Source organism: Prionailurus bengalensis, chromosome A1, assembly GCF_016509475.1.
Source record: "Prionailurus bengalensis isolate Pbe53 chromosome A1, Fcat_Pben_1.1_paternal_pri, whole genome shotgun sequence".
In the NCBI taxonomy this organism is placed as follows: Eukaryota; Metazoa; Chordata; class Mammalia; order Carnivora; family Felidae; genus Prionailurus; species Prionailurus bengalensis.
Window position 1 is genome coordinate 79,290,373 of NC_057343.1, and position 25,311 is coordinate 79,315,683.

The 25,311-nt window shown below is 42.5% G+C and overlaps 1 protein-coding gene across 1 annotated transcript in view; it reads left to right on the top strand.

Moving 5' to 3' along the window:
- Positions 1–25,311, top strand: part of MYO16 (myosin XVI) — a 609,750-nt gene that overhangs the window by 328,225 nt on the left and 256,214 nt on the right. The window contains 2 exon segments of the mRNA XM_043582911.1: positions 2,927–3,044; positions 18,384–18,531. Of these exon segments, the coding sequence (XP_043438846.1) occupies positions 2,927–3,044; positions 18,384–18,531 (266 nt within the window).

Sequence of the window (25,311 nt, forward strand, 5' to 3'; positions counted from 1 at the left end):
TGGTATTTCTCTTAACACATTTACTTAGTGCCACCTATTGGCCAAGTGGATAATTGAAGATAAAAAGCGTTATTTACTCCTCAGGAATGAAAAAGAATGAAATCTTGCCACTTCCAAGGACGTGGAAAGAACTGGAGGGTATTATGCTAAGTGAAATAAGTCAGTCAGAGAAGGACAGGTATCCTATGTTTTCACTCATGTGGAAACTGAGAAACTAAACAGAAGAACATAGCAAAAGGGAAGGAAAAATAAGATAAAAACAGGGAGGGAGGCAAACCATAGGAGACTCTTAAATACAGAGAACAAACCAAGGGTTCCTGGAGGGGAAGGGGTGGGGGATGGGCTAAACGGGTGATGGGCATTAAGGAGGGCACTTGTTGGGATGAGCACTGGGTGTCGTATTTAACTGATGAATCACTGGCTTCTACTCCTGAAGCCAAGACTACACTCCATGTTAACTAACTTGAGAATAAAAAAAAATTTTTTTCAGTGTAACCAATAATATCTTAGGCTTGAATTATGGACCAACAGCACACAATGAAAGATTGCCATAAGAGCTTTTGCATTTTGTTCAATAGTTTTAGATGTATATAACATTATGCCTTATATTCCCTTATTGTTATTCCAGCACTCATAGCCTGGTGATGCACTTATTAAGCATGCTGATTTTGCAGAGAGATTGCCTGGGTTCGAATTCCAGCTCCACTATCTGTAATCTCTGAACCTTGGGGAAGTTATTTAATCTCTCAGTGGCCTTTTATATAAAATGGAGACACTAGATTTTTTTTTTTGGTATGTTTTATTTATTTTTGAGAGCAAGAAAGACAGAGCACAAGTCAGGGAGGGACAGAAAGAGAGGGGGACACAGAATCTGAAGCAGGCTCCAGGCCCTGAGCTGTCAGCACAGAGCCCGACGCAGGGCTCAAACTCAAGAACTGTGAGACCCTGACCTGAGCTGAAGGTGGACACTTAATCGACTGAGCCACCCGGGCGCCCCAAGACAATAGTTATAAGCATTAAAAGAAATATCTGCATAAACATACATGTGTACCTGTATGTGTGCATGTATATGGTATACATAATTTTATATATAACTTTGTTTATATTATATATTACATGTTATATATATAAAACTTTAGGATAATTCTTGGCACAAAATGAATGTTTTCTACTACTATCAACAAAAATAAAATTCATCTTTGTTATTTGTTGAATGCTGAGAACTTTGTATACCCGACATTGATAAGCACTGAAGGAGTTATTCCTGTGATGGAATAAAGGAAAATGCAGTTCTTGGGAGTTCGTGAAACTTGCTTAATGTCATATAATTTATCATTAGCAGAGGTGAAATGTGGACACATCTACTTGTTACTACAAAGAACGTGTATTGAACCATTACCCTGTATTTCCTGTTTGGGCAAATGTTATTATCTTTTATGTCTCTGTACGAATAGCAAAAAAGCAGTTTATTTTCAGTTATAGCACCAAAATAACTAGAATCCAGAATACTTTTAAAAATTCATTTTAACCCTCTTTATGAATTTTTAAATAATTATTTAATGTAAAGGGTTAAAGATTTATTCAATCTGAAGAGAAACTAGATATAGCATTCATGTTGAAAATGCGATTTACTTACACTATCAATTCCATGATATGCTTGTTTAATATTGAATTACTGGAAAAGCAGCAAACAAAACAAAACAGGGCCTTTATAAATACCATTTCAGATTATTTTTCAGAATACATTTCTGGCATCACTACTATCAATTAACTGTTATGATCTTTAAAACTAGGTTATTACTAAGAGACTGAAATCAACATGTTTCCTCCAAAAGTTCAATATTTGGTAGATATTTTGGAAGATTTTACTATTACCACAACTTTTAGCACTTTGGATTTGTGATTAGGCTCAAAGTATTATTTCATAATCTTTCAGTATATGAAATGCTTCCAGGTGAACCGAATGCATTAGTAGATCAGCATTCAGAAAGTTAAAAAGTAGCAGCAAAGTTGGGTTTTTTTTAAACTTAGAATACAATTCTCAAAAAATACAATCACCAGAAACTATAAAGAACCCCCTGTATCAATAAAGTAATGTATTAATTAGTGTGCTCCTTCGTACGGCTGATGCAGAAACTGCTTTTAACATCCATGACTTGAAAGATACAGAAAAATACCTTTGAAACTTCCAAATTTTCATACTTTTTAGAGGATTACTTGGTCATCATCATTATCATAGACACAATCAATTGCGAGAAGAAATGGTGTTTTATTTTCCTGTAGCCAAGGTTTAAGGAAACATGTTAAGAATTTCAGATGTTAGGGTTGATCTGAAGATCTTTGTTAACAGCATTTTTTTAAGTTTATTCATTTTTGGGAGAGAGAGAGAGAGAGAGAGAAGGGGAGGGGCAGAGAGAGGAGACACAGAATCCCAAGCAGGCTCCAGGCTCTGAGCTGTCAGCACAGAGCCGACATGAGGCTTGAACTCATGAACTGTGAGATCATGACCTGAGCTGAAGTCAGACACTTAAACAACTGAGCCAGCCAGGCACCCCTAATTTGTTGGTTTTAAAAGAACCAATATTAAATCCAATTCTTTCCCTCAAAAACCACAAAAGCATTTCTACTGTTTTATTAAGTCTCAAAGCTCAAATAACATGTGTTGAGTTGATTATGTTTGTGTGAAGAGATAGCAAAGCCAAATGAAACCCTCTGTGTATCATTACCTTCTTAAAATTAGCTACATTCTGAGACAGAAGGAGGCAGTAGTTTGCAGTTGAAGAAAGAGTGACTTTAAAAATTCAACACAGTATCATACCAACAGCAGAGAACCTCCTGGATGATGGACTATTCCTGGATCTTTGCTACTATTCCTGTTTTATTTTTAAAAACGAGTTGCTCAGTAAATGTTTCCATTTTGCTGCAGGTCATATGCATCTTGGAAGCCTTTGGGCACGCCAGGACAACTCTGAATGATCTGTCCAGTTGTTTCATAAAGTATTTTGAACTACAATTCTGCGAGAGGAGAAAGCACCTAACAGGAGGTAAGTAGAACATTAACAAAGGCAGATCTCAGGAGCTGCCAGCAGGGGGCAGAGAAACTCCAGGCATGGTGACAACAGTGTGCGTGTGTGTGCACATGTGTGTGCGTGCGTGTGTGTGGCTATTTGCACACCTGAAATGTCAGGTTATGAGTTCAAAACTTCTTGTGAATTGAGGGATATCAGAAATGTGAGGGGAACTTTTTCAAGATGATTCTTGTGTAAACTATCTAATCGGGAACCCAACGAAAAATAGCTGAAATGAATCGTAATTGCTGAACACAGAAATGACTCACACACCCAATTATAATAAATTATGACTGGAGTAAATAATTCCTTCATAAAACAGACACTGAAGTCTATTTTAAATAAAAGTGAATGTATATTTTTAAAATGAGTAGATTAAATCAAAACATCAAAATAAGCACCCAACTAAAGCCAAAGAACACTATTTATTTTTTGGCTTCAATATTTAATGTGTACTTGATGAAAAGCCCTTATTTAAAATTAAACTGATTTAGAATTCACCTGAGATGTTACAGTTTTCTAATGAAAACAGATTATCCAGGCAAATTAAGAGAATTGTAGGTGGGGAGCCCATGCACTTGGAAGAATCAAGTATTGTAAAAACATTAATAACAGCCATTAGCAACCAATTAATTGCTAAGTGTAATCATTTTAGAAAGAGATCAGTCCTATTTGGTGTTTTCAAGTATGCTTCAAGAAACAAACGTTGGTTTGGACCATGACTTAGAAACAAAAAGCTCGGGCACCTGGGGGGCTCAGTCCGTTAAGCCTCCGACTTCGGCTCAGGTCATGATCTCACTGTTCCTGGGTTTGAGCCCCGCATTGGGCTCTGTGCTGACAGCTCGGAGCCTGGAGCCTGCTTCGGATTCTGTGTCTCCCTCTCTCTCTGCCCCTCCCCTGCTTGTGCTCTGTCTCTCTCTCTCTCTCTCAAAAATAAACATTGTTTAAAAAGAAAGAAAAAGCCTGCATTTTGCAGTAAGTGCCAAAATCCATTATTAGTAAATGAAATTTGGTAAGAAAAAAATGTATAAAAGACGTAACAAAAGATAACTTTAGATGTTGAAGTTAGCAGCTTCAGTTCTGCAATAGGAATGTTGTGTCTTGAAAAATCTGTGACAAAGAGCTATATTTGAAGGTCCACCATTTGAGGAAGACCTCAGCCAAGAAATATCTTGAGCCTCAAAGTCTGGTTTTCAGGTCTTGGTTTTATCCCACCGCAGTGAGAGTGTCCCCCCGCCCCCCGGCCTGACCTCTTCAATGCTGAGCATAAACCCTGAGCTTTTGGGGCCCAGCGGTTGGAGCTGGGGGTGGAGGAAGTCCCCGGTGCTGCGGGCGGCCCCTGTCCACTCCGTGTGTGACTCCAGGGTACTTGGGAGCTCATCGTAAACACAGGCCTACCGACTGGGCCTCTGTATTTAACAAGATTCCCAGTGGTGCGTATGAACACCCAAGTTTGAGAGGCATTTCTTCCAGCCTGAGTCGAGCTGGCCATGCTTTTATGCACATGGGGCTTGGAGGAGAAACCACTTGTCCGGACATCACTCCCATGACCTTGTGTTTTCTGGATTCGGCATTCCCCTTACCAAAGTGGAGAGGCACTAAGGGGCTTTTGCAGGTGTTGCCCATTACTAATTTTGTTGACTTTTTTTTTTTTCCTTCCTGGCTGGAATCTAATATGTCCCCTTCAGGAGTGTTAGTTTAGAAAATTATTCTATATATATGCGCATGTGCAGGGGAAGCAGGACCGCTGCAGTGCACTAACCGGCCGCCTGTTAGCGGGGTCCCAGGACGCTCCAGCATCGTCACATCCACGGTACCACTCTCAGGGCTTCTTGGAGGCAGCAGTGACGTGGAGGAGTGCGATTCACAGGGGGAACCAGGGCCCTCCCCGACCCAAAAGTCCACTGCATGGTGCAGGACTGTGCGTGCAGACGTGGGGTGCCTTCGGCAGAATGGTGCCCAGGTGTGGTGCCCCCTGGGAAAGCAGCAGGCCAGACCTCCGTGGAAGGAGGTGCACCCCCGCCTCTCTGCACCCCCGTTTTGTTTTCCCACTCATCCGCTTCTCATTAGCATCCTTGGTTTGCTCCCTGGCGCCCCAGCTTGTTAGTCTGGTAGCTTCCTGCTCTGTTCCGTTAAAAATCTGGCAGAATGATTGTTCTGCTGGTTCTGTGTTCCTTTTTGATTGATTTTAAGAACACAACACGTACTGCTAGACAAACAGAGCCAGTGCCGGCTGAGACTGCATGACAAGGAGCAGGGAGGCTCGGAGCGGGCAGGCGGGAGCTCAGCTCCTTGTTCCCTGTGTGGAAGGGGAACCGTGAGCCATGTGTGCAGAGGATGTGCCTCGGGAGACAGAAAGTGACAGAAAGTTCAAGCCCTTTGGGGCGCACGTGAAGAAATGCAAGACTGAAAAGGAGAAGTCTCGGGAAGCGTGGCCAAGTACCTTTAGGTATTTGCTACCAGGTGGAGAGGGTCTGGAGAACAAAGGTCTGTATGCGAGCTCCGCAGAGTTGGTGGATGTGACAGAGAGGAAGTAACGTTTCCTGATCACGAGGCCCTCCCACCCGCCTTCCTCGTGATGCACCCCACCTTCTCGCCCCATGCTGGGGGTGCTCCAGGAGGGGAAGGCGCAGACCCCTCCAGAGCTCCCAACAGTCAGTCTCGTGGGGACCTGGGCGACGTTGTTCTAGAGACACTGCCTGATTCTGCACGTTCTAGAGCCTGCCCACGAAGCACCTGCTAACTGATGAGCAGGGTTCTGGCACCCCGAGGAGTGACTTCATAGTGTGTGTCGCCTCCTGGTGCCTGTCAGCATGGAAGGGGTTCTGTAGAGTGCTTGGCCATGCAGGACCCACTCTAACAAAACATGACAGGCTCGGTGACTTCGAACGGACGTCTGGGATCCGCGGGATGGTACTCTCTCGGATGTCGCTAGGAGTCAGTCCTTCCTCGCCTTGGCCAGCCGCTGACGGTTCCTGCCAGATCTTGGTGTTTGCTGGCTCCTGGCTCCCGCACTCCGGTCTCTGCCTGGCTGGTCACAGGCGCTCTGGCCCCGCCTCTCTCCTCTTCCCCTGGTAAACACCAGTCTTAATGAAGCGGGACCTGTGCTGCTCCAATACGATTTCATCTTTTCTAAAAAAATCTATTTGATGTTTTATTGGACATGTAGGTGTCCATACTGCTGTGTTGTTAGTTCAGAAGTAAATTTGACTGGGTCCTGCCGCTGAAGGCTTGCAGGATAGTCGAGGAGCTAAGACCTGTCTGTCTGCCTCTCTTCCCCACCAGAGTGTAAATCTGCGTTCCCTGCTGTATCTCCAGGGTCCAGCACAGTGTCTGGTGGAGTTAATGTTCAATAAATGCCAAGAGAATAAATGGATGAAGGGCTGGCTGATTCTAGGGGAGTAACTCTAACTCTAACTAACTCTATGGGGGGGGGGGTAAGAAGTAGTAAGAACTGTAAAGGGGCCGTGGACTCCAAAGAGCCCATGCAGCTGATGTTTCCACACTGAGATCAGACTCCACAAGTCCTGGGTCTTAGGTCCAACCTTAGCACTGCTCCTATGACCTTGATCGAGTCACGGAGACTCTCTAAGGCTTATTTATAAACTAGAAAGTGTAGACCACGGAGACCAGCAGAACATGTACCTGAATGAAGCAGGATGTGCAAGACAGTGGGGGCCGCGCCAGTCTGGAAGCACCGTGCCCTCCAGCAGGACCTCACCTGAACTTGAAGACTATCGACAGGTGCCCCGCTTTCAGGCAAGGTCACATCCCCAAGTCCTGGGGTTAGGACATAGACATATCGTCTGTGGGGCACAATCCAGACCACCTTAGAGGGGGTCTGTTATGTTGTCTTTACTTCTTAAACTGATTTTCAGGTTACGAACCTCATGGTTGGAGCGCCTGGGTGGCTTAGTCGGTTAAGCTCCCGACTCTTGATTTTGGCTCGGGTCACGAGTTCATGGTCTGTGAGATCAAGCCCCGAACCAGGGTCTGTGCTGACAGTGCAGAGCTTGCTTGGAATTCTCTCTTTCTCTCCTTCTCTGTCTGCCCCTCTCCTGCTCACACACTCTCTCTTTCAAGATAAATAAATAAACTTAAAAAAAAAAAGGAACCTCATTGTTACCTCCAAACAGGAGGCACCAAGCACTTGAAGAAGCTACTAGCCAGTGTGATACCTTTGAACAATTACATCTGTTATCCAGACTCCTTTTCTGAAAGAACAATAAAAGACATATTAATTGAAACTACTTTACACAAATTTTAAAGAGAGCTGAATTATTCAAATGGGTTCCCTGGAAAAGCCTTCTGAATTTTAAGTGTTCACTAAAATAGTAAATCAAATTTGAGTAAGGTTATTGCACCTCAAACTAGGTCAAATAAATGTAGGTTACAGGTTGATTTTGTACTTTATGGTAGTCTGGGTTCCCTTAAATTATCAACATTTCTAAAAGAATGGTAAGGGTTTTATTGGACAGGGAGCATTATCTTACAAATTTTCAGGTGGAGTGGACGTTGCATGTTTCCTTCATTGATCTATTGCTTCTAGTTTAATTTTTTTTAATTTTTTAATGTTTATTTTTGAGAGAGAGAGAGCGTGAGCAGGAGAGGGGAAGAGAGAGACAGAGACAGAATCCAAAGCAGGCTCCAGGCTGTGAGCCGTCAGCACAGAGCCCAGTGTGGGGCTCGAACCCATGAACTGTGAGAACATGACCTGAGCCTGACTGAGCCACCCAGTCGCCCCATGCTTTTGTAGTTTAATGCCAGCTCCCTAATCAGAGTGTGGGTGTGTATATATATATATATATATGTGTGTGTGTGTGTGTGTGTATATATGTGTGTGTATATGTATATATATATGTATATGTGTGTATATATATATATACGTATATATATATATATATATACGTATATATATATATAACAGAAAGTATGATGCTTAGTTTTATGAAACACCAGCTATAGAAAAGTAGGGAATGTTCCTTGTTTTGAAGAAGATTTAATTAATAAATAGCATTGTGGTCTGGCTTTCAGCCCAATATTTTCTCCCGTCTGATTACTTATTTAACAATACAATTATTCTGGGTTCCCTGGTATATGCATCAGCATGCTCGGGACGAAGTGATGTGTAAAACCTCTTACCGTCGTCCCATAGGTAAGGATGTAACGTACAAATATTGGGAAAACTTTGTCAGTGATGGTTTGTTTTCACTCATCCAGTACCTTTCACTTGGGACTTGAGGTAGTTGCTGAATCCCTAATGATTTATATTTTTCATTCAAGAGTGCTGAGAGGTTTTCCGTGTGTGAGGTTCAAAGGCACCAATGAAAATAATGGCGGAGAATATATTGATGCCATATTCCCAGCTTTTCTCTCATGATCAAGATCATAGCTGGTCTTTTTTTAGGGTCTTTTAAAGGTTTTTTAGGGCAACTTTTAAAGTTGCCATTCATTTTAAAGTGTGTGCCATCTTTTGACATATGATAAGGTATACTTTCAATCTTTTCCCCAGTGGATCATTTTCTGGCTTATAAATCTTCAAAATTACACGATACCTGGGCACCTGGGTGGGTCAGTTGGTTGACCATCTGACTCTTGATTTCGGCTCATGTCATGATGTCACGGTTCGGGGATTGAGCCCCACGTTGGGCTCTGAGCTGCCCTTGGAGCCTCCTTGGGATTCTCTCTCTCTCTCTCTCTCTCTCTCTCTCTCTCTCTTTCTCTCTCTCTCTCTCTCTCCCCGCTCCCCCCTACCTCTGTGTCTCTCAAAATAAGTAAACAAACATTAAAAAAAAATGTGATACAGACCTCTGCCGTCTTTGGAAGTACAGGTCACAAAGCACACAGCATTCTTCAGTGGGGCCGCTTGGCACAGTGCAGGGGGCTCCAGGCTGGATCTGTGTGTGCACATGGGGCGAGTGTCCTTACCATCTTTCCCCAACTATAAAATTAGACACCAGACCATTCTCTCCTGTGTTCCTTTCAGCATTGTTTCACTTTTTAAAAAAATGTTTATTTATTTTTTGAGAGAGAGAGCAAGCGAGTGGGGGGGGGGGCAGAGAGAGAGAATCCCAAGCAGGCTCTGGGCTGTCAGCCCAGAGCCCGACTCAGGGCTCGAACCCACGAACCGTGAGATCATGACCTGAGTCGGAACCAAGAATCAGATACTTAACACACTGAGCTCCCCCTAGGTGTCCCCAGCTTTGTTTCACTTAATTAGAGAGAATCTCCTTGTGAAGTTGAACGTTTCTAAGGTTCCAATGGAGGCTACGAACGGTTTGCGGTCACTGCTGGTCACCGTGGAAAGGGCAGGCAGAGCTGAGACCGCGGTGGGGAGCTGGGTGAGCGCCACCACACCCCTGTGCTCAGCTCAGTCAGTGGTCCCTGCTGCAGGTGACGCATTGGAGCCCAGCTCGCAGGCTCAGACCTCCTCCGTCAACTAGACATGCAAAGCCGAAATGGTCCACCTGTCCCGGGCAAACCTATCTACCCACCAGATCCTTCCTTGGGTGATGAGGTGGTCTCTTCCTCTGGGACATTCACGATTGAGGAGGATGCTGGTGGGTAAACGCTGACGGGAAGACTTTTGGAAGTTCACACATCCCAGGAAACACGGGGTTCTGGTGCATTTATTTCCTAACCGCTTCCTTGTGGAATTGCACACTCATCAGGATAACAAAACAAGCTGTGGTTTGCAAAGTATCAGGCTGTCTAATAAGAGGAGTATGAGCTTAAATTTGGAAACTTTGGAGACTCCTGAGATCTGCTTTTTCTCTTTTTTTTAATTTTTAAGCCTTATTACATTGAAATTCAGGCAAATTATTTTTCTGTAGTGATTTCGTCTGTTTTTTATCTTTTTTAAAATGTTTAAGCCTTGGGGCGCCTGGGTGGCTCGGTCGGTTAAGCGTCCGACTTCAGCTCAGGTCATGATCTCACGGTCCGTGGGTTCGAGCCCCGCGTCGGGCTCTGTGCTGACAGCTCAGAGCCTGGAGCCTGTTTCAGATTCTGTGTCTCCCTCTCTCTGTGGCCCTCCCCCGTTCATGCTCTGTCTCTCTCTGTCTCAAAAATAAATAAACGTTAAAATGTTTAAGCCTTATTACATTGAAATTCAGGCAAATTATTTTTCTGTTGTGGTTTCGCCTGTTTTTTCTCTTTTTTAAAATGTTTAAGCCTTATTACATTGAAATTCAGGCAAATTATTTTTCTGTTGTGATTTTGTCTGTTCTTTCTCTTTTTTTTTAATTTTTAAGCCTTATTACACTGAAATTCAGGCAAATTATTTTTCTGTTGTGATTTCTTTTGAAATAAGCTTTTACCTATCTCTAGTGCTTTCTTCTGCATGCTTCGTATAAATTAACGTTTTCTTTGGAACGCATGGTCTGATTTCGCTTTGATGTGCTGTAGCTCCCCATAAAGTCTGCCTCTTCCCGTTTTGCCAATAGTTTCAACCCGCTTCACCTATCCTGTCATTTGGTCATTTATAACCCAGCACAAACCAATATGACTGTTTGCAAGTTGCGATATATTCAGGCTCTCCCAGGACACCCCGGTCTGTGCGCGCAGGTGAGTCACTGTCATAGAAGTGAGATATGCTGGCTCATTCCTGCGTCGCCCCACTTCTGACACCCACCTTGGTATTCCCAGCCATCTCTCCGGGCCCGGAGCTGTTGCCCAGATGGTCTCCCATCCTGGTGGCCTTTGGTGGCTCCGCAGTGGTAACTTCCTGCTTGTCAGTGAGCAGAGAGCCTTTCCACTCTGGCTTCTACTGCCTGGGTGCCCCCACCGAGGTTCTTTGTCCCCATGTTTTCTCAATTTAACCTTGTTTAGAACACCCGTCCCTCCTAAAGACACAAAGCCAGCCCACTTTGTGGTTTTCAGCCTCGTTTTTCTTTTTTTCTAAGTCACTGCCTCATTTAAATGCATAAATGTGAATTAAGAAGATAGCCCACTTTGTGGCTCAGTGGAAATTGAAATCAGCCATTACCGTCAGGCTGCGAGGAGGCCTCAGCCATTTCCCTCTGAATCTGCGTAGCCCCTCGCTGGTCTCACCAAACGTCAAGTCCAGGACTGGACTCTGGGCTCTCAGAGGACAGCCCACGGGGCCCCCTGTGCCCGGGTCCTCCCACCCCATTCACATCCTCCAGCCTCACTGGACTATTTAAGTTCCTTGGTGGTGAGACCACGGCTTAGTTTCTCCTCTTTGCTGCCTAGGGGATGGGGACGCTTCCCTCTCCTGCAAAGTGCAGGCAATTCTTACTGCACTGGTGTCCTTTTGGGTCACTTCTTCCCCGAACTCTCTTTCTAATGTGTCCGCTGGATCCCAGCTCTGTTCACTGTGGATCTGGCTCTTTCCTCATTTCTTTCATAGCACCTGTTGATATCTGGAAGTGTCCTTTTCCTGGTCTGTCTGGTTCGTTGCTGTCTGTGTCTCCTGTTGGGATATGAGCCTGTTGGTGGCACTGGTCTGGTCTGTCAGGCCGAGTGGTCAGTCCCTGACTTTTGTTGGGTTGATGAATCTAAGGAATGGATGTAAAGAGCCAATAAAACGAAGCAGCAGCTGTGTTCCTCCTTTCAGGGAGGACGTGGTGTGAAGGCCGCATGAACTCATTCATGACCACAGAGAATGCGTATTATTGAGAATGTAAATCGATAGCAGAAGTTACCGACACTTAACTCTGGCTCTTTTTTAATTAGAGATTGTTTTTCTTCATAAGGACAGTTTGTGTCTGGTAAGAATGGAACCACGTTCTCTTTCTTAGTGCCCACTCCATCCTGTAGGGATTGGGGAAGAGTCTGCGGGGGTTTGGGCGGGGGGGACGCAGAGTCCACATGTGGGGCGTAAAGGGCATTTGGCTCCTGTCCTGCCTGCATCCTGAAGACACCTACATCCACGTAAGTGGAAACCGAAATCGGGACTCCTGGGGGGCTCAGTGGCTTAGGCGTCTGCCTCTTGGTTTCGGCTCAGGTCATGATCTCACGGTTTGAGGGATCGAGCCCCGAGTTGGGCTCTGTGCTGAGACCACGGCACGTGCTTGGGGCTCTGTCTCTCTCTGTCTCTCTGCCCCTACCCCATCCCTGTGTGCGCTCTCTCTCTCCCTCTCTCTCTCTCTCATAATAAATAAAGGTTAAAAAAATGGAAACTGAAATTTTCTAACAATCAGAAATGTCTCCCAATATATATTCCAGGGCCGTAGTATCTGCTTGGGAAACTTTTAAACTTACAGTTGAAACCAATGAAATGGACAGTCTGTTAGGGCTTTTGCTTGTGTCCTTTGGAAAACGAACCAGAAGACCGTCTCCATCTTCGTTATTAGCATCATAACTGAGCCTTAGGCTTGTCCTGTCAACTGGACATTCTTTTAGAAGTTTCAGAGTGCTTTAAGTGATCTTAGCTCCGTTGAGGAGCAGCATCTTTTAGTGGTGATCAGCCACTTGGGTTTCAACGTGACAAGGCCTCCAAGAGAGTTTAAATGAGGCACCGTCTGAAAAGCCCCAGCACAGAGCCTGGTACACCACAGGTACATGGAATAGCAGTCCCTTCCTCTTGGAGGCCACAGGAAGCCCGGGACCTTTATACCTCCTCGTCCCCACATTCGTATGGGGTAAAGAGAAACGTGAAAATTGACAAGGCCAGAGTCAGGACCAGGAGCCACACTTGGGCTCGTAGTTGAGGCACCTTTCCTTATACCACCCCTTGTATTAACCTTGAATAATGAAGTCAAAAGAAATGCATAAGCGTTTCTCAGGAAAGAGAGAATATTTGGATATTTTAATGAAGCAAGAGTGTGCTTTTGGTGACCTTTAATTGGAGACATGATGGTCATGAAGACATGATATGCCTCTGGGAAGAGATCCTAACTGGTCATGATTTATAACCAGAAGGGCGGGGCATGGTGACAGTGAGTGCTGGAAGTTTCTGGAAGTCAGTGGGAAGGGCATCGAGGGCAGGTATTTGTCTTTTTTGAAGGAGAGGATATTTATTCCCTCCATTTTCTTTTATAATTGAACAGAAGTTGGCATAGCTCTATAAAATATTTTACTGAGTACTATGTCATATATAATCAACAAACATCTACATTTGTGCCACAACTTTCTGAGAAACATATTCATATATAGATTTCTGGTAAGACAGAGGATCACAGGTGTATTTTAGTCAGGAATGTTCCTGAAATAAAATATCTTTTAAAACATACAGGTCTTGAGAAGTCAAAAAACCCATTAGCAGGAAGTCTCTTTCTGTGTGCGGACATTTATATGAATGAGCCAAACCCCGTTAACTCCACACCTATTGTTTTCCTTCCATTATTTTAGTGTCACTTCAGACACAACAAAAGGCTGACATTTTCTCCATTTGGAAGAATATGAGAGTCTCAGAGAAATTAGAATCTTGGGTTGTTTTGTGTTTTCTTCTAAGAGCCTCTTTTAAGATACTTTTTTCTCAAAATCCTACCGATCAGAATCCTGCTAACCCACAGCAATTTTATTCTCTGCGGGAGATGAGCTAACTGGGATGATTGCTAATTACGCTGTTTTTGAATTTAGATTAAAGGTATTGAAATCACTCTGTGAGGTGGAATTTGATTAGTTTTGAATGCTCCTCGAAAGGAAGCTTGGATGTTGGCTGGGACAAATGGGCGTAGGGTCACCCTTTTCTCTGAATACAGAAGCGTGATGGCCAGTACTCTATGGCCTCTGATATTCCTGTAGTTGATGACTAAAAAATAATGGAAAGGAACAACTATAGAAGCTTATTCCTTACATGCACAGATTTTTAAAAATATCCTCCTGAGCAGAGTTAATATTGCTAATGTTAAGTGGAAAATGTTCTTAGCAAATAATTTAAGAGAGGGAAAAAAGAGAGGAAATAAAGTGTAGTAATTAAGATCTCTTCTTGAAATTATCACCTGATTTAATACTCCAAGAGAAATGGAAAAGAAACAACACTTCCCTGTTCTAATTTTAGCATCACCTTTCGGCAACTAATTAAAGGGATATTTTGAAAGAACCTTTATGCACTTACGACAACTTTTCTAAAAGGTTTCTAATAAGACAACTTTTCTTAATAAGAAGTACTGATTTTGAGGGTTTTTTTTTCTTTTTGCATTTATAACCATTATGACAGGCTGAATGGGCCACTTAACTGAACTTTACCAGAGGGAAAGCACGTAATAGTCTTTCCATTGGTTCAAGTAGATTTGCTATATAAAACCAAAATCAGGAGACCTCACATTTTTTTTTTTTTACTTTTAGAGGCTGGACTCTAGAATAATTATACGCAGACTCATTATACAAGATGATGTTTCTAGTTCAAATGTAGGAAATAACTATGTCCATTTGACTCCCTAACAACTGTCACCTTTTGATCCAAAACAATTATTGACTGTGAATCTTTACTTCAAAGTGGAAACCTACAATAATTCACAGGTGCATTTGAAATTGAAATGCTTCATTGTTTACTGACCATTCATAATGATAAGAATAAACCTAAATTCCAATAAAAAGAATAGTTCAGAAAAACTACAAGTTTCAGCCTGCCAAACATATAGCCATAAATGTTTTTTTAATTTTTTTAATGTTTACCTTTTAATTTTATTTTTGAGAGAGAGAGAGAGAGAGCGCACGCAAGCATGAGCAGGGGAGGGCCAGAGAGAGAGGGAGACACAGAATCCGAAGCAGGTTCCAGGCTCCAAGCTGTCGGCAAGAGCCTGATATGGGGCTCAAACTCGCGAACCACGAGATCATGACCTGAGCTGAAGTCGGACACTTAACTGACTGAGCCACTCAGGCGCCCCAGCCATAAATGTTGATTGACAGTAGCTTCTGTATTGCCAGTCCTGTCTGGAAGCAAAATCAGGATTGTGATCTCCATGCTGCGTTCTCCCACCATTGTCCAACAACATGTTTTTGTGATGTGGGTTGTTTTTGTTTGTATTTTTGTAATCTTTAGCAGCAGAAGCTCCAAATAATGAATATTAGGTATTTTGCTACTGGATATGTGAGGTCACAGTGAACTAGGCAGATGGGTAGACCCTCTTCAAACTGGGCATGTGCTTTTATAGACACATCACCTGTCTTCCTCCTTAACTGGGAAGTAAACTTTATTATTGAAGCATCTGTTTCATTATCTTGACACTAAGCTATAAACCATCGTTTGGCTCCTTTTTATAATTTTGATATAGATGTTGAAACTTGCCCAGTATACTTTCTGTATATCAAATTGTACCTGCATAAATTCAAGTTATATTTGCCTTTGCTACAGTGGGTTTCTTCCATGATTTTCAGCAGTGAGACACTATTGTCTATATATCTGGTCTTTGTATAGTGTAGCTGTATATACTTCTGATCTAGTTGATAGTAATACTTGCTAGCATCTATAGCAGAGCTCTTTATAATCAGTATCTGTTTATATATACCATAGCAATATGACTTGTGCTTTCAAATTGTAAAACATTAATGAAGAAAGTTCTAAAACTTACTTTGGTGCCTTTGTTATACCCAGGGACATGTCTTGTTTCAGATCGTATTTGTGCATGAAAGTTCTGTGTTGGGCCAAGAACAAAATAAGAATGTCTCCTCTCATCACTTGCTTCCAACATTGTACTGGAAGCCCTAGCTAATGCAATAAGACAAGAAAAAATATACACAGATTGGAAAGAAAGAAATGAAACTGTCTTTGTTAACAGATGACATGATTATCTCTGTAGAAAATTGGAAAGGATCAGCAACAAAAATTTCCTGGAACTAGTAAGCCATTATAGCAATGTTGTAGGACACATGCTTAATATACAAAAGTCAATTGCTTTCCAAATATCAGCAATGAACAATTGGAATTTGACATTAAAAACACAATATTTCCACCACTACCAAAAAATAAAACACTTAGGTATAAATCTAACAAAATATTTACAAGATCTTTGTGAGGAACACTATAAAAACCCTGATGAAAAAAATCAAAGAAGATATAAATACATGGAGAGATATTCAATGTTTGCAGATAGGAAGGCTCGATATTGTTAAAATGTCAGTTTTTCCCAATATGATCTATAGATTCAGTACAATCCTAATAGAAATCCCAGCAGGTTACTTTGTGGGTATTGACATAAAGTTTATGTGGAGAGTTAAAAGATCCAGAAAAGCCAACACAACGTTTAAAAAGAAGAACAAAGTTGGAGGATTGGTGCTACCCAAATTCAAGACTTACTCTAAAGTGGCAGGAACCAAGACAGCATGGTACTGGTGAGAGAACAGACCAGTAGATCAATGGAACAGAATAGAGAGCCCAGGTAGACCCAGGTAAATATAGTTAACTGATCTTTGACAAAGAGCAAAGTTTTATAGAGAAATGACAGTTCTTTCAACAAATTATACTAAAATAGCAGGACTTCCTCATGCAAAAAAAAAAATGACTTGAAAGGGATCATAAATCTAAATGTAAAAACAAAACTATAGGAACTCCTGAGTGGCTCAGTTGGTTAAGCATCCGACTTTGGCTCAGGTCATGATCTTGCTGTTTGTTGAGTACTACCCCCACATCAGGCTCTGCACTGGTGGTGTGGAGCCTGCTTGGGATTCTCTCTCTCCCCCTCTCTCTCTGCCCCTCCCCAACTTGCTCTCTCTCTCTCTCTCTCTCTCTCTCTCAAAATAAATAAACTTTAAAAAAAAGTATAAAACTTTTTAAACAATAACATAAGAGAAATTGTAGGTGACCTTGGGTTTGGCAATGAGTTTTTCATATAACACTAAAAACAGCAATCCGTGAAATAAATAATTGATAAGCTGGACTTCATTAAAATTAAAAATGACCGTCCTATGAAAGACACCACTAAGAGAATGAAAGGATGAGCCACAGATAGAGGTAAATATTTGCAAAACAAGAAAAACACATCTGATAATGGACTGCTAACTAAAACATGCAATGAACACTTAATACTCGGCAATAGGAAAACAACCCAATTTACAAAATGGACAGAATATCTGGACACCCCATGAAAGAAGATACACAACTGGAAAATACAAAAATGAAAAGATGCTCCACATTACAGGTCATGTAGGAAACGTGAATTAAAATAAAAATGAAATACCACTACAAATGCATTAGAATGTCTAAAATTCAAAACACTGACAATGCCAAATATTGGCAAGGACGTGGAGCACCAGGAACTCTGATTAATTGCTTGTGGGAATGCAAAATGGCATGGCCACTTTGGAAGACAGTTTGGTGATATTTTACAAAGCTAAACATAGTCTTACCATACGATCCAGGAATCACACTCCTCAGTATTTACCCAACTGAGCTGAAAACTTATGTCCACACATAATGTGGATGCAAATGTTTATTGCAGCTTTATTCGTAATTTGCAAAAACCGTAAGCAACCAAGATATCCTTTAATAGGTGAGTGGATAAATCAGCTGGTGCATTCGTAGGGTGGGCTCTTATCCGATGATTTAGGAAGTGAGCTCTCAAGCCATGAAAAGACAGAGAACCTTAAATGTATATCTTTGAATGAAGGAAACTGAAGTGATTACAACCTGAGAAGTTTGCATACTGTATGATTCCAATGATATGACATTCTGGGCGAGGTGAATCTGTAGAGACAGTACTAAGAGCAGTGGGCATCAGGGCTTAGGGAGAGAGGAAGGGATAAATACTGGAGCATGGGCTTTTAAGGGCAGTGTTACTGTGCTGAGAGAACATGGTATTATGAACGTCTTAACGCCGGTGGAGTGTACAAAGAGTGAATACCAACACACATTTATATACTTAATTAATATTAAGCATCAAGGGGCGCCTGGGTGGCGCAGTCGGTTAAGCGTCCGACTTCGGCTCAGGTCACGATCTCGCGGTCCGTGAGTTCGAGCCCCGCGTCGGGCTCTGGGCTGATGGCTCAGAGCCTGGAGCCTGTTTCCGATTCTGTGTCTCCCTCTCTCTCTGCCCCTCCCCCGTTCATGCTCTGTCTCTCTCTGTCCCAAAAATAAATAAAAAGTTGAAAAAAAAAATTTAATATTAAGCATCAATATTGGCTCATCAATTCTAACCAATTTACTACACTAACACGAGAGGTTAATGATAGGGGACACGGTGTGCTGGGTAGGAGAGAGAAGGTATGATGGAGCTCTTGGTATTTTCTGCTTAATCTTCCTGGAATCCTACAAACCGCTCTAGAAAATAAAGCCTCAGCTATTTTTCAAAAGGTCTGTATTTGAAAACAGTTGCATTATTATCTCGTGCAATTCATTAGCGTGTGTAAATCTATGGGAATGAGACTAGTAATGCCATTTAACAGAATCCCCCCCCCTTTTTTTTTCTTAACCAGCCAGAATTTATACATACATGCTCGAGAAATCCAGACTTGTTTCACAACCTCTTGGCCAGAGCAATTTTCTCATTTTCTACTTGTTGATGGATGGGTTATCTGCTGAAGAAAAATACGGGCTTCACCTTAATAATTTATGTGCACACCGGTAAGTGACTGCATTTTTTCTACGTGGTAATTCCGTCCTGAAGTCGTGGTGGCATTTAAGCAGTCTTAAATTTTCTCCTGATTTTTCAGAGAAGTGGTGGGTGGGTCAAAGAGAAAAATTGGGTACTGTTAGGTTACAACCACCTGTAAAAGGATTGCAACAGTTTTTTTTTTTAGAGTGTTGAGGTTTGTGTGTGTATTAAGTTGTGTTTCTGTTTTCCTAATTTTCAGATCAGAATTAATAAGTGAGCATCTATATAAACCTTTCTGTTCCTTTGGGTATTTTGGATATAACATTAGTTATGCATTCCTAATCTTTGGCAGTCTTTTGAAATAATGGGCAGTATTATGTGGCAATCACCGTTCATTAGTAACAGATGAAATTGCATAAGGGATGAAGACAAACGGCACATAAACCGAGGAGCTCATTTTCTGCCCTGGAGGCAGAAAGCATTTGTTCAAATGCAGATGCATTGGTCATAGGACAGGATGGAGGTGAGGGACTCCTAAAGATATGAGCTGAGGAATGTCTTCACGCTGAGAGTATTTCTGCCACCTGCCCGATCCGATGTGTCTCCCCATGCGGATTGGTCCAGATTTGGATTGGGATGAGAAGAAAACAGTGGGCAGAGTGAGCCCCTTTCAGGGGAGAAAAACAGGTGCAAGAAGGGAGCAGAGGGAGCTGGGCGTGCCGACCAAGCTCACTAGTAAATCTGGGACAGGGCAGAGGCACTAGACTCCGAAAGAGATACGGATTTATTTCAGATGCCTGCTAACATCTGACTTGGAGTTACTGGGTGTTTGTTACTGGATTCAAGAAGAGTGGCGTGTGTTTCATAATTTTTGAGAACCCTTGGAGACAAGTGAAAGAATGCCTGAGGAGGAGGACCTGTCTTGCTGGTTGAGGCATGAAGGCAGAGAAGCCTCTGGGGCTGCAGGGTCGAGATGCCAAGTGTGAAAGATGGAGCTTTTCCGGGGTGATAGGGTCTACGGGGCTCCTGGAATGGATTGGAGGGACAATGGGGCAGCCTCTGCTGTGGCCACTGCCGTGAGGCGTTACTGAAAGTGGGGCACAGGGCCACTTGAAGGAGATGAACGGCCCTGTCCTAACTTACCACGACGTTACCAACCACTCTCAGTCAATTTCTTTGAAAATATTACATCCAGGAGTATAGGCACCATGGGTCATGAAGAGCAGGAGAGAAGTAATCAAAAAGTTAAGGCCTTATCAGAATTGTGTTTTATTTACTGAAGGACTTTGGGGGTTTACTGTGTTCTCAAACAACAGAAATTCAGAAGAAAAAGAAAAAAAAATACTCCTTTTGGAGCATGGTAGCCTAGGTAAAAGTGATTTTTTTTAAAAAAAAGTATGGAAATGTTAAGCTCCTAGGACACTGAAAATATTTTTTACCAAATCTCCTCATTTCATGAAGGAGGAACTCAAACCCAGAACCATAAGGAGGTTTGTGCCAAAGGGAATATGTCATGTATCCGCAGCACTGAAAGACCTGTTCCCTGGAACGAGCCTTTGTTTTGCTACATTGAGTGTCTCTAATGGGAGACGTTGTCCTTGGGAGGAAACGCATCGGATGGGCAACCCCACGTCAGGTGTTCAGGAGTAGAAGCGAGGGAGAAAAGTCTTACGGATTTCTGTGTTCCGAATCATGCTTAGGAGTACAAAGTCAATGTAGACAGCAGGTAATTGGTTTAGGGGGTTGTCTGTATCTGTTTGCACGTGTGTGCCTGGCATTTCGGACTGAGAGCCACTCAAGAGTAAAGGACCGGAATCTTTTCTACCATTCAAAGAAACAATTTAACTTCTGGGTCTGGGGTTTGGACCCGCCTTTCCGAACGTGTGGGCGTGGGGGAGAGAAAACAAGGTCTCCTTTATGGGGGAGCCCGCCCCGGCATTCATCCCTCTTTGCAAAAGAGAGTTTGGAATCACTCAGGCTATTTAGAAAGTCAAACAGTCAGGGGTTCCTTTGTGAGAAGCTCCAACAGGAAAGAAGTCAGCAAAATCATGAATCATTCAATTCCCCTGAACAAAGAGGTTATTTTATTAAAATGTATGATAAATATCTAATGGGAACAAAACAACATTCCTCAATAAAAACACACACCACCACTCCAGATTCATAAAAATATCAGTTGGGACGTTTGTACAATGAGAATAACACAGACATAATGTTCTTTAATAATAAAACAGGGTGTTTTGCAAGTTACAATGCATCATGTGCATCACATTGTTTCTGGGGTTTCTGTGGCGTGGGTCTTCTCCCTTTTATGGTGCTGGCAAGGCTCGGGGAGTTCGTATTTGTCTGACGTTTGAATTGGGGTTGGGGTCTAATCTTTATGGAGTAATGATGTATCTCAAGGACCATAATTTTTGAAATTGTTTGGGTCATTTGCAATCGGCGGTGTAAATCTCAACTTGCTAGCTTTCTGACCTTTCACAGACCAGTGGCCCTTCTGAGTTTCCCCCTTAAAATCAGCACCCAACAGGTATGGGAAAAATCACGATGTATAAATAGACTATTAGGAAGAGTGCTGTTGTTACCATCACATCTACTGATCTGATTTTCTTTACAGAGATGTTGAGGTATCTGTTACATAGACCATCCAGGGGCACCTGGGTGGCTCAGTTGGTTAAGTGTCAGACTTCGGCTCAGGTCATGATCTCACGGTTCATGGGTTTGAGCCCCACTTCGGGCTCTGTGCTGACAGCTCAGAGCCTGGAGCCTGCTTCGGATTCTGTGTCTCCCTCTCTTTCTGCCCCTCCCCTGCTTGAGCTCTCTTCCTCTCTCAAAAATAAACATTAAAAAAATTTTTTTTTAAAAATAGACCATCCAGATGTGCCTTTTCTTACCCAATGTTCATCCCACAGTGCAGCTTGAACTGAAATGTTGATGAAGTATGTTGAGTCTTAAGGCAAATAATACCAAGAATTGCGAGCCTGCTTCCTGCAAATGTACCTCTTTCCTTCTTTAATAACAACTCACTGCCTGCGTGGAACATAAAATAGACATGGAACAGTAACTGGGGGCTGCAGACATACTCGGTATCCGTCATATGTTCTTATGTAATTGAACTCCAAAGAGAAGGAAACATTGCTGGAGCTAATGCTTTATAATTAAAGCTACGTAAGTGTCTTTTTTTAAACTTTGACTCTGTTTTTGGAATTAAAAGTTTTCAGAGTCTCACATGAAAATTTATGAAGGTTTATTTCAGTGTTAAATGCCCCTAAAAATACTTTCCTGCTTGTAAAATTGGAACAATACCTAAAACAAGCAGATAGCACTGCTGCTTAACCATGGAATAAAAATGGTACAGCCATGAGTTCCTATAGCTGAACTGCATGGAGACAATATTTATAACACTTTGCATAAGGATTTTTCTGTACAGATTGTTAAAACAACAACAACAATGATGTTAAGGAAAAACAAGTCTCTGGGTCACTAACATTTAAAGCAGGGAAAATAAGATTGCATTTACCAAGAATTTCCACTAGATGGTGCCATCTCCACAAAGTCAGGAGCTAAGAAAAAAAAAGGCTCATCACTAAAGGTTTCTTTTTGATTTATGGTTCTTCCTATGATTTACTTCTTTTTCCTGGCTGTTTGTTTTTCAAGTTCTATTTCAAACTCCTTTGTACGTATTCCTAACCTTGCATCTCAGGATAAATATAGTCCACGTTCGTGGGATTGGGTTTTAATGAAAGTTAGACACAGTCGTTAATTGCTTATCTTCGGTGTGCTTTAAACAGCGTTTACAGGTTTTCATCCCAGAACAGTTGGGCTCCAAAATGCAAAGAAGTTATTCCTAATCTGCCTTCATTCTGATGAGCGTCGTAAATTATTGCCGCACTGCATAGTAACATTTTCAGAAAAGGTCAGATTGTGAATTACAAGCTGAGAGCAAGCAGCCCTTGACTCAGAGCTTGTGACCTGTTTCTAACCTTGTGTGTTAGGAAACTCTGACTCATCCAGTATTTGAACTTGTGATTGCTGCCTGGGAGTGCACCTGTCGCCGAGGACGCTGTGGCAGTTAACGCTCACTGAGACTTCATTTCTTTCGCTCAGGGTTTCTTATGCACATTTAACTTGGCTTGAGAAAGTTTCACATAATTGAAAAATAGGTAAGGGTAAACTTAAGTTATTATTTGAGGATGACTCTTCATTTGGCTACATATTTTAGGCAAGCAAATCTTGAAGGTGCTCCCAAGACACAGTTTCAAGATAAGAGGAATCAAAATGTATCTCTACCTGACTCTATTATGAGTTATCTACATGATAATCACAACTGTGATACCGACAACTTAAGAGAGCAGCGCCCATCATCGTCCAGACCCCGTCCTACTATTCTCTTCCCTGTCTCTTTGAATCCTGTTAATTGGCAACCACTGGCTTTGCCACTTTGCGTCAGGGACATCTTTAAGGAAAATGAAAGTGAAAGCTCGAGATCGATGCTTGTGTACAGGTTTTTATTTAGAATTAGTTAAGCAAAACTAAGTCCGGACATTGTGGAGTCTGTCACCTCTATCGTAAAAAGCAATTCTGGGTTACTTCTTTCTCAGGTAGAAAAATTAAAATTTTAAGCCATAAGAGATTGCATTATCCTCGCTGAGGGTTAGAATATTGAAAATAATGGAAAGGGTTGGGTCACCTCTGTAAATGGCCAGGTAAATTTCACTTGTGAAAAGCCAGTAGCGAGGATTCAGGGTCAGGGGTTTCTTCCTTCTTTCCATTTTTGAGTCACGTGCACCCAGATGAGGAGAGTGAGGGGAAAAGAAAACAACAAACCACACTGATATGAGGGACATGTTCTACCTCTTTAATTAGTCTTCAGAATCCTATGGGAGAGTTGTGAGCATTCTAAATTGTTTTTATTTTTTTATCTAAAAATTGTTTTTAAATGTTTTTATTTTTATTTTTGAGAGAGAGAGACAGAGAGACAGAGACAGACAGAACGTGAGCAAGGAAGGGGCAGAGAGAGAGGGAGATACAGAATCCGAAGCAGGTTCCAGGCCCTGAGCTGTCAGCACAGAGCCCGACACGGGGCTCAGACCCACGGACCGTGAGATCATGACCTGAGCCGAAGTTGGATGCTCAACCGACTGAGCCACCCAGGCGCCCCTAAATTGTTTTTATCATGAGACTGAAGCACAGATACATAACTTAATCAAAGACATTTAGCTAGTAAGTTTAGTTAATGAAAAAGCCAGAATCCAAACCCAGGTATGTGTGGCTTCAAGTTTTATGTTCATTAGCACTCTTTGATTGCTGGTGTCAGATACCCAACATGAACACATTTAAGACGAAAAAGAGAAGAAGGGCGCCTGGGTGGCTCAGTCGGTTGAGCATCCGACTTCGGCTCAGGTCATGATCTCGCGGTCCGTGGTTTCGAGCCCCACGTCGGGCTCTGTGCTGACAGCTCAGAGCCTGGAGCCTATTTCGGATTCTGTGTCTCCCTCTTTCTCTGACCCTCCCCTGTTCATGCTCTCTCTCTCTGTGTCTCAAAAATAAATAAAATGTTAAAAAAAAATTTAAAAAAAATTTAAAAAAAAAGAAGAAAAAGAGAAGAAAAGAAAAAGAGGAAGGATTCAGAGAATCACATAACTAATTGGAGAAGAAAGAAGTCATATATAACTAGATCCTGGAACTAGATGCTGTCTGTCTCTGTCTCTCTGTGTCTCTGTCTCTCTGTCTCTCTCTCTCTCTCTCTCACACACACACACACACACACACACACACACACCTCTCTGTTTTACTTTGCTTGTGTTTTCCAACATGGGGAGGAACATAATACACACAGCCCTAACCTTCCACATCTTAGGAACCCTGGAGAGGAAGCCAAAGTTCCTCTTTCCCTCTCTAAGAGGCCACCTTGGCAGCCCAGCTTAGGTCTCAGGCCCTCCCTGGTCCCTGAGTCATTCCGAAAGGGTGGAGGATGGGAGCTGTTTAACCAAAGAGGAGGACAGGGGAGCTGGGCACAAATAAACAGCCACGTGAAGCAGGTTCCTTCCACTCTGTTCTGCTCCAACAGCCAGACTGATCCCCAGCCACCCAGAAGGGTGCCAGCCCCCGTGTGAAGATGCGGCTGTGGAGAGGCCTGGGGGGCAGGCACAGCTCACCCTGCTGATTTGCCAGGTAGCTGGGCCCCACAGCTACCCATATACAGGACCATTAATAAGGCAAATGTATTTCAGGAGAACTGCAGATACAAGTTGTGGCACGTTTCCATGTAATTTCTCTGTTATGTCTGTTTCCCCCTAAAAATAGTTTTTGGGGTTGAAGGTGAAGCAATTCTGTGATCCATCTGATCGACAGTATTATTTTTTATCTTTTTCTCTTTTTTAAAAAAAAAAAATTAACATTTATTTATTTTGAGAGAGACAGAGCGTGAGCAGGGGAGGGGCAGAAAAAAGGAGAGACACAGAATCCAAAGCAGGATCCAGGCTCTGAGCTGTCAGCACAGAGCCCGACGTGGGTCTCGAACTCACGAACCATGAGATCATGACCTGAGCTGAAGTCAGATGTTTAATTGACTGAGCCACTCAGGTGCCCCATCATTTAAATCTTTTAGCATCTCTATGAGATAGATCTTAATACTCCTCCTGTTCTACAAATGGGCACACTGAGACCTACCAGATATGTAACTTGCCCAGGGCTGTGCAGGAAGGAAATGGGGGCACCGTGATTTCAATTTTTTTTTCAACGTTTTTTATTTATTTTTGGGACAGAGAGAGACAGAGCATGAACGGGGGAGGGGCAGAGAGAGAGGG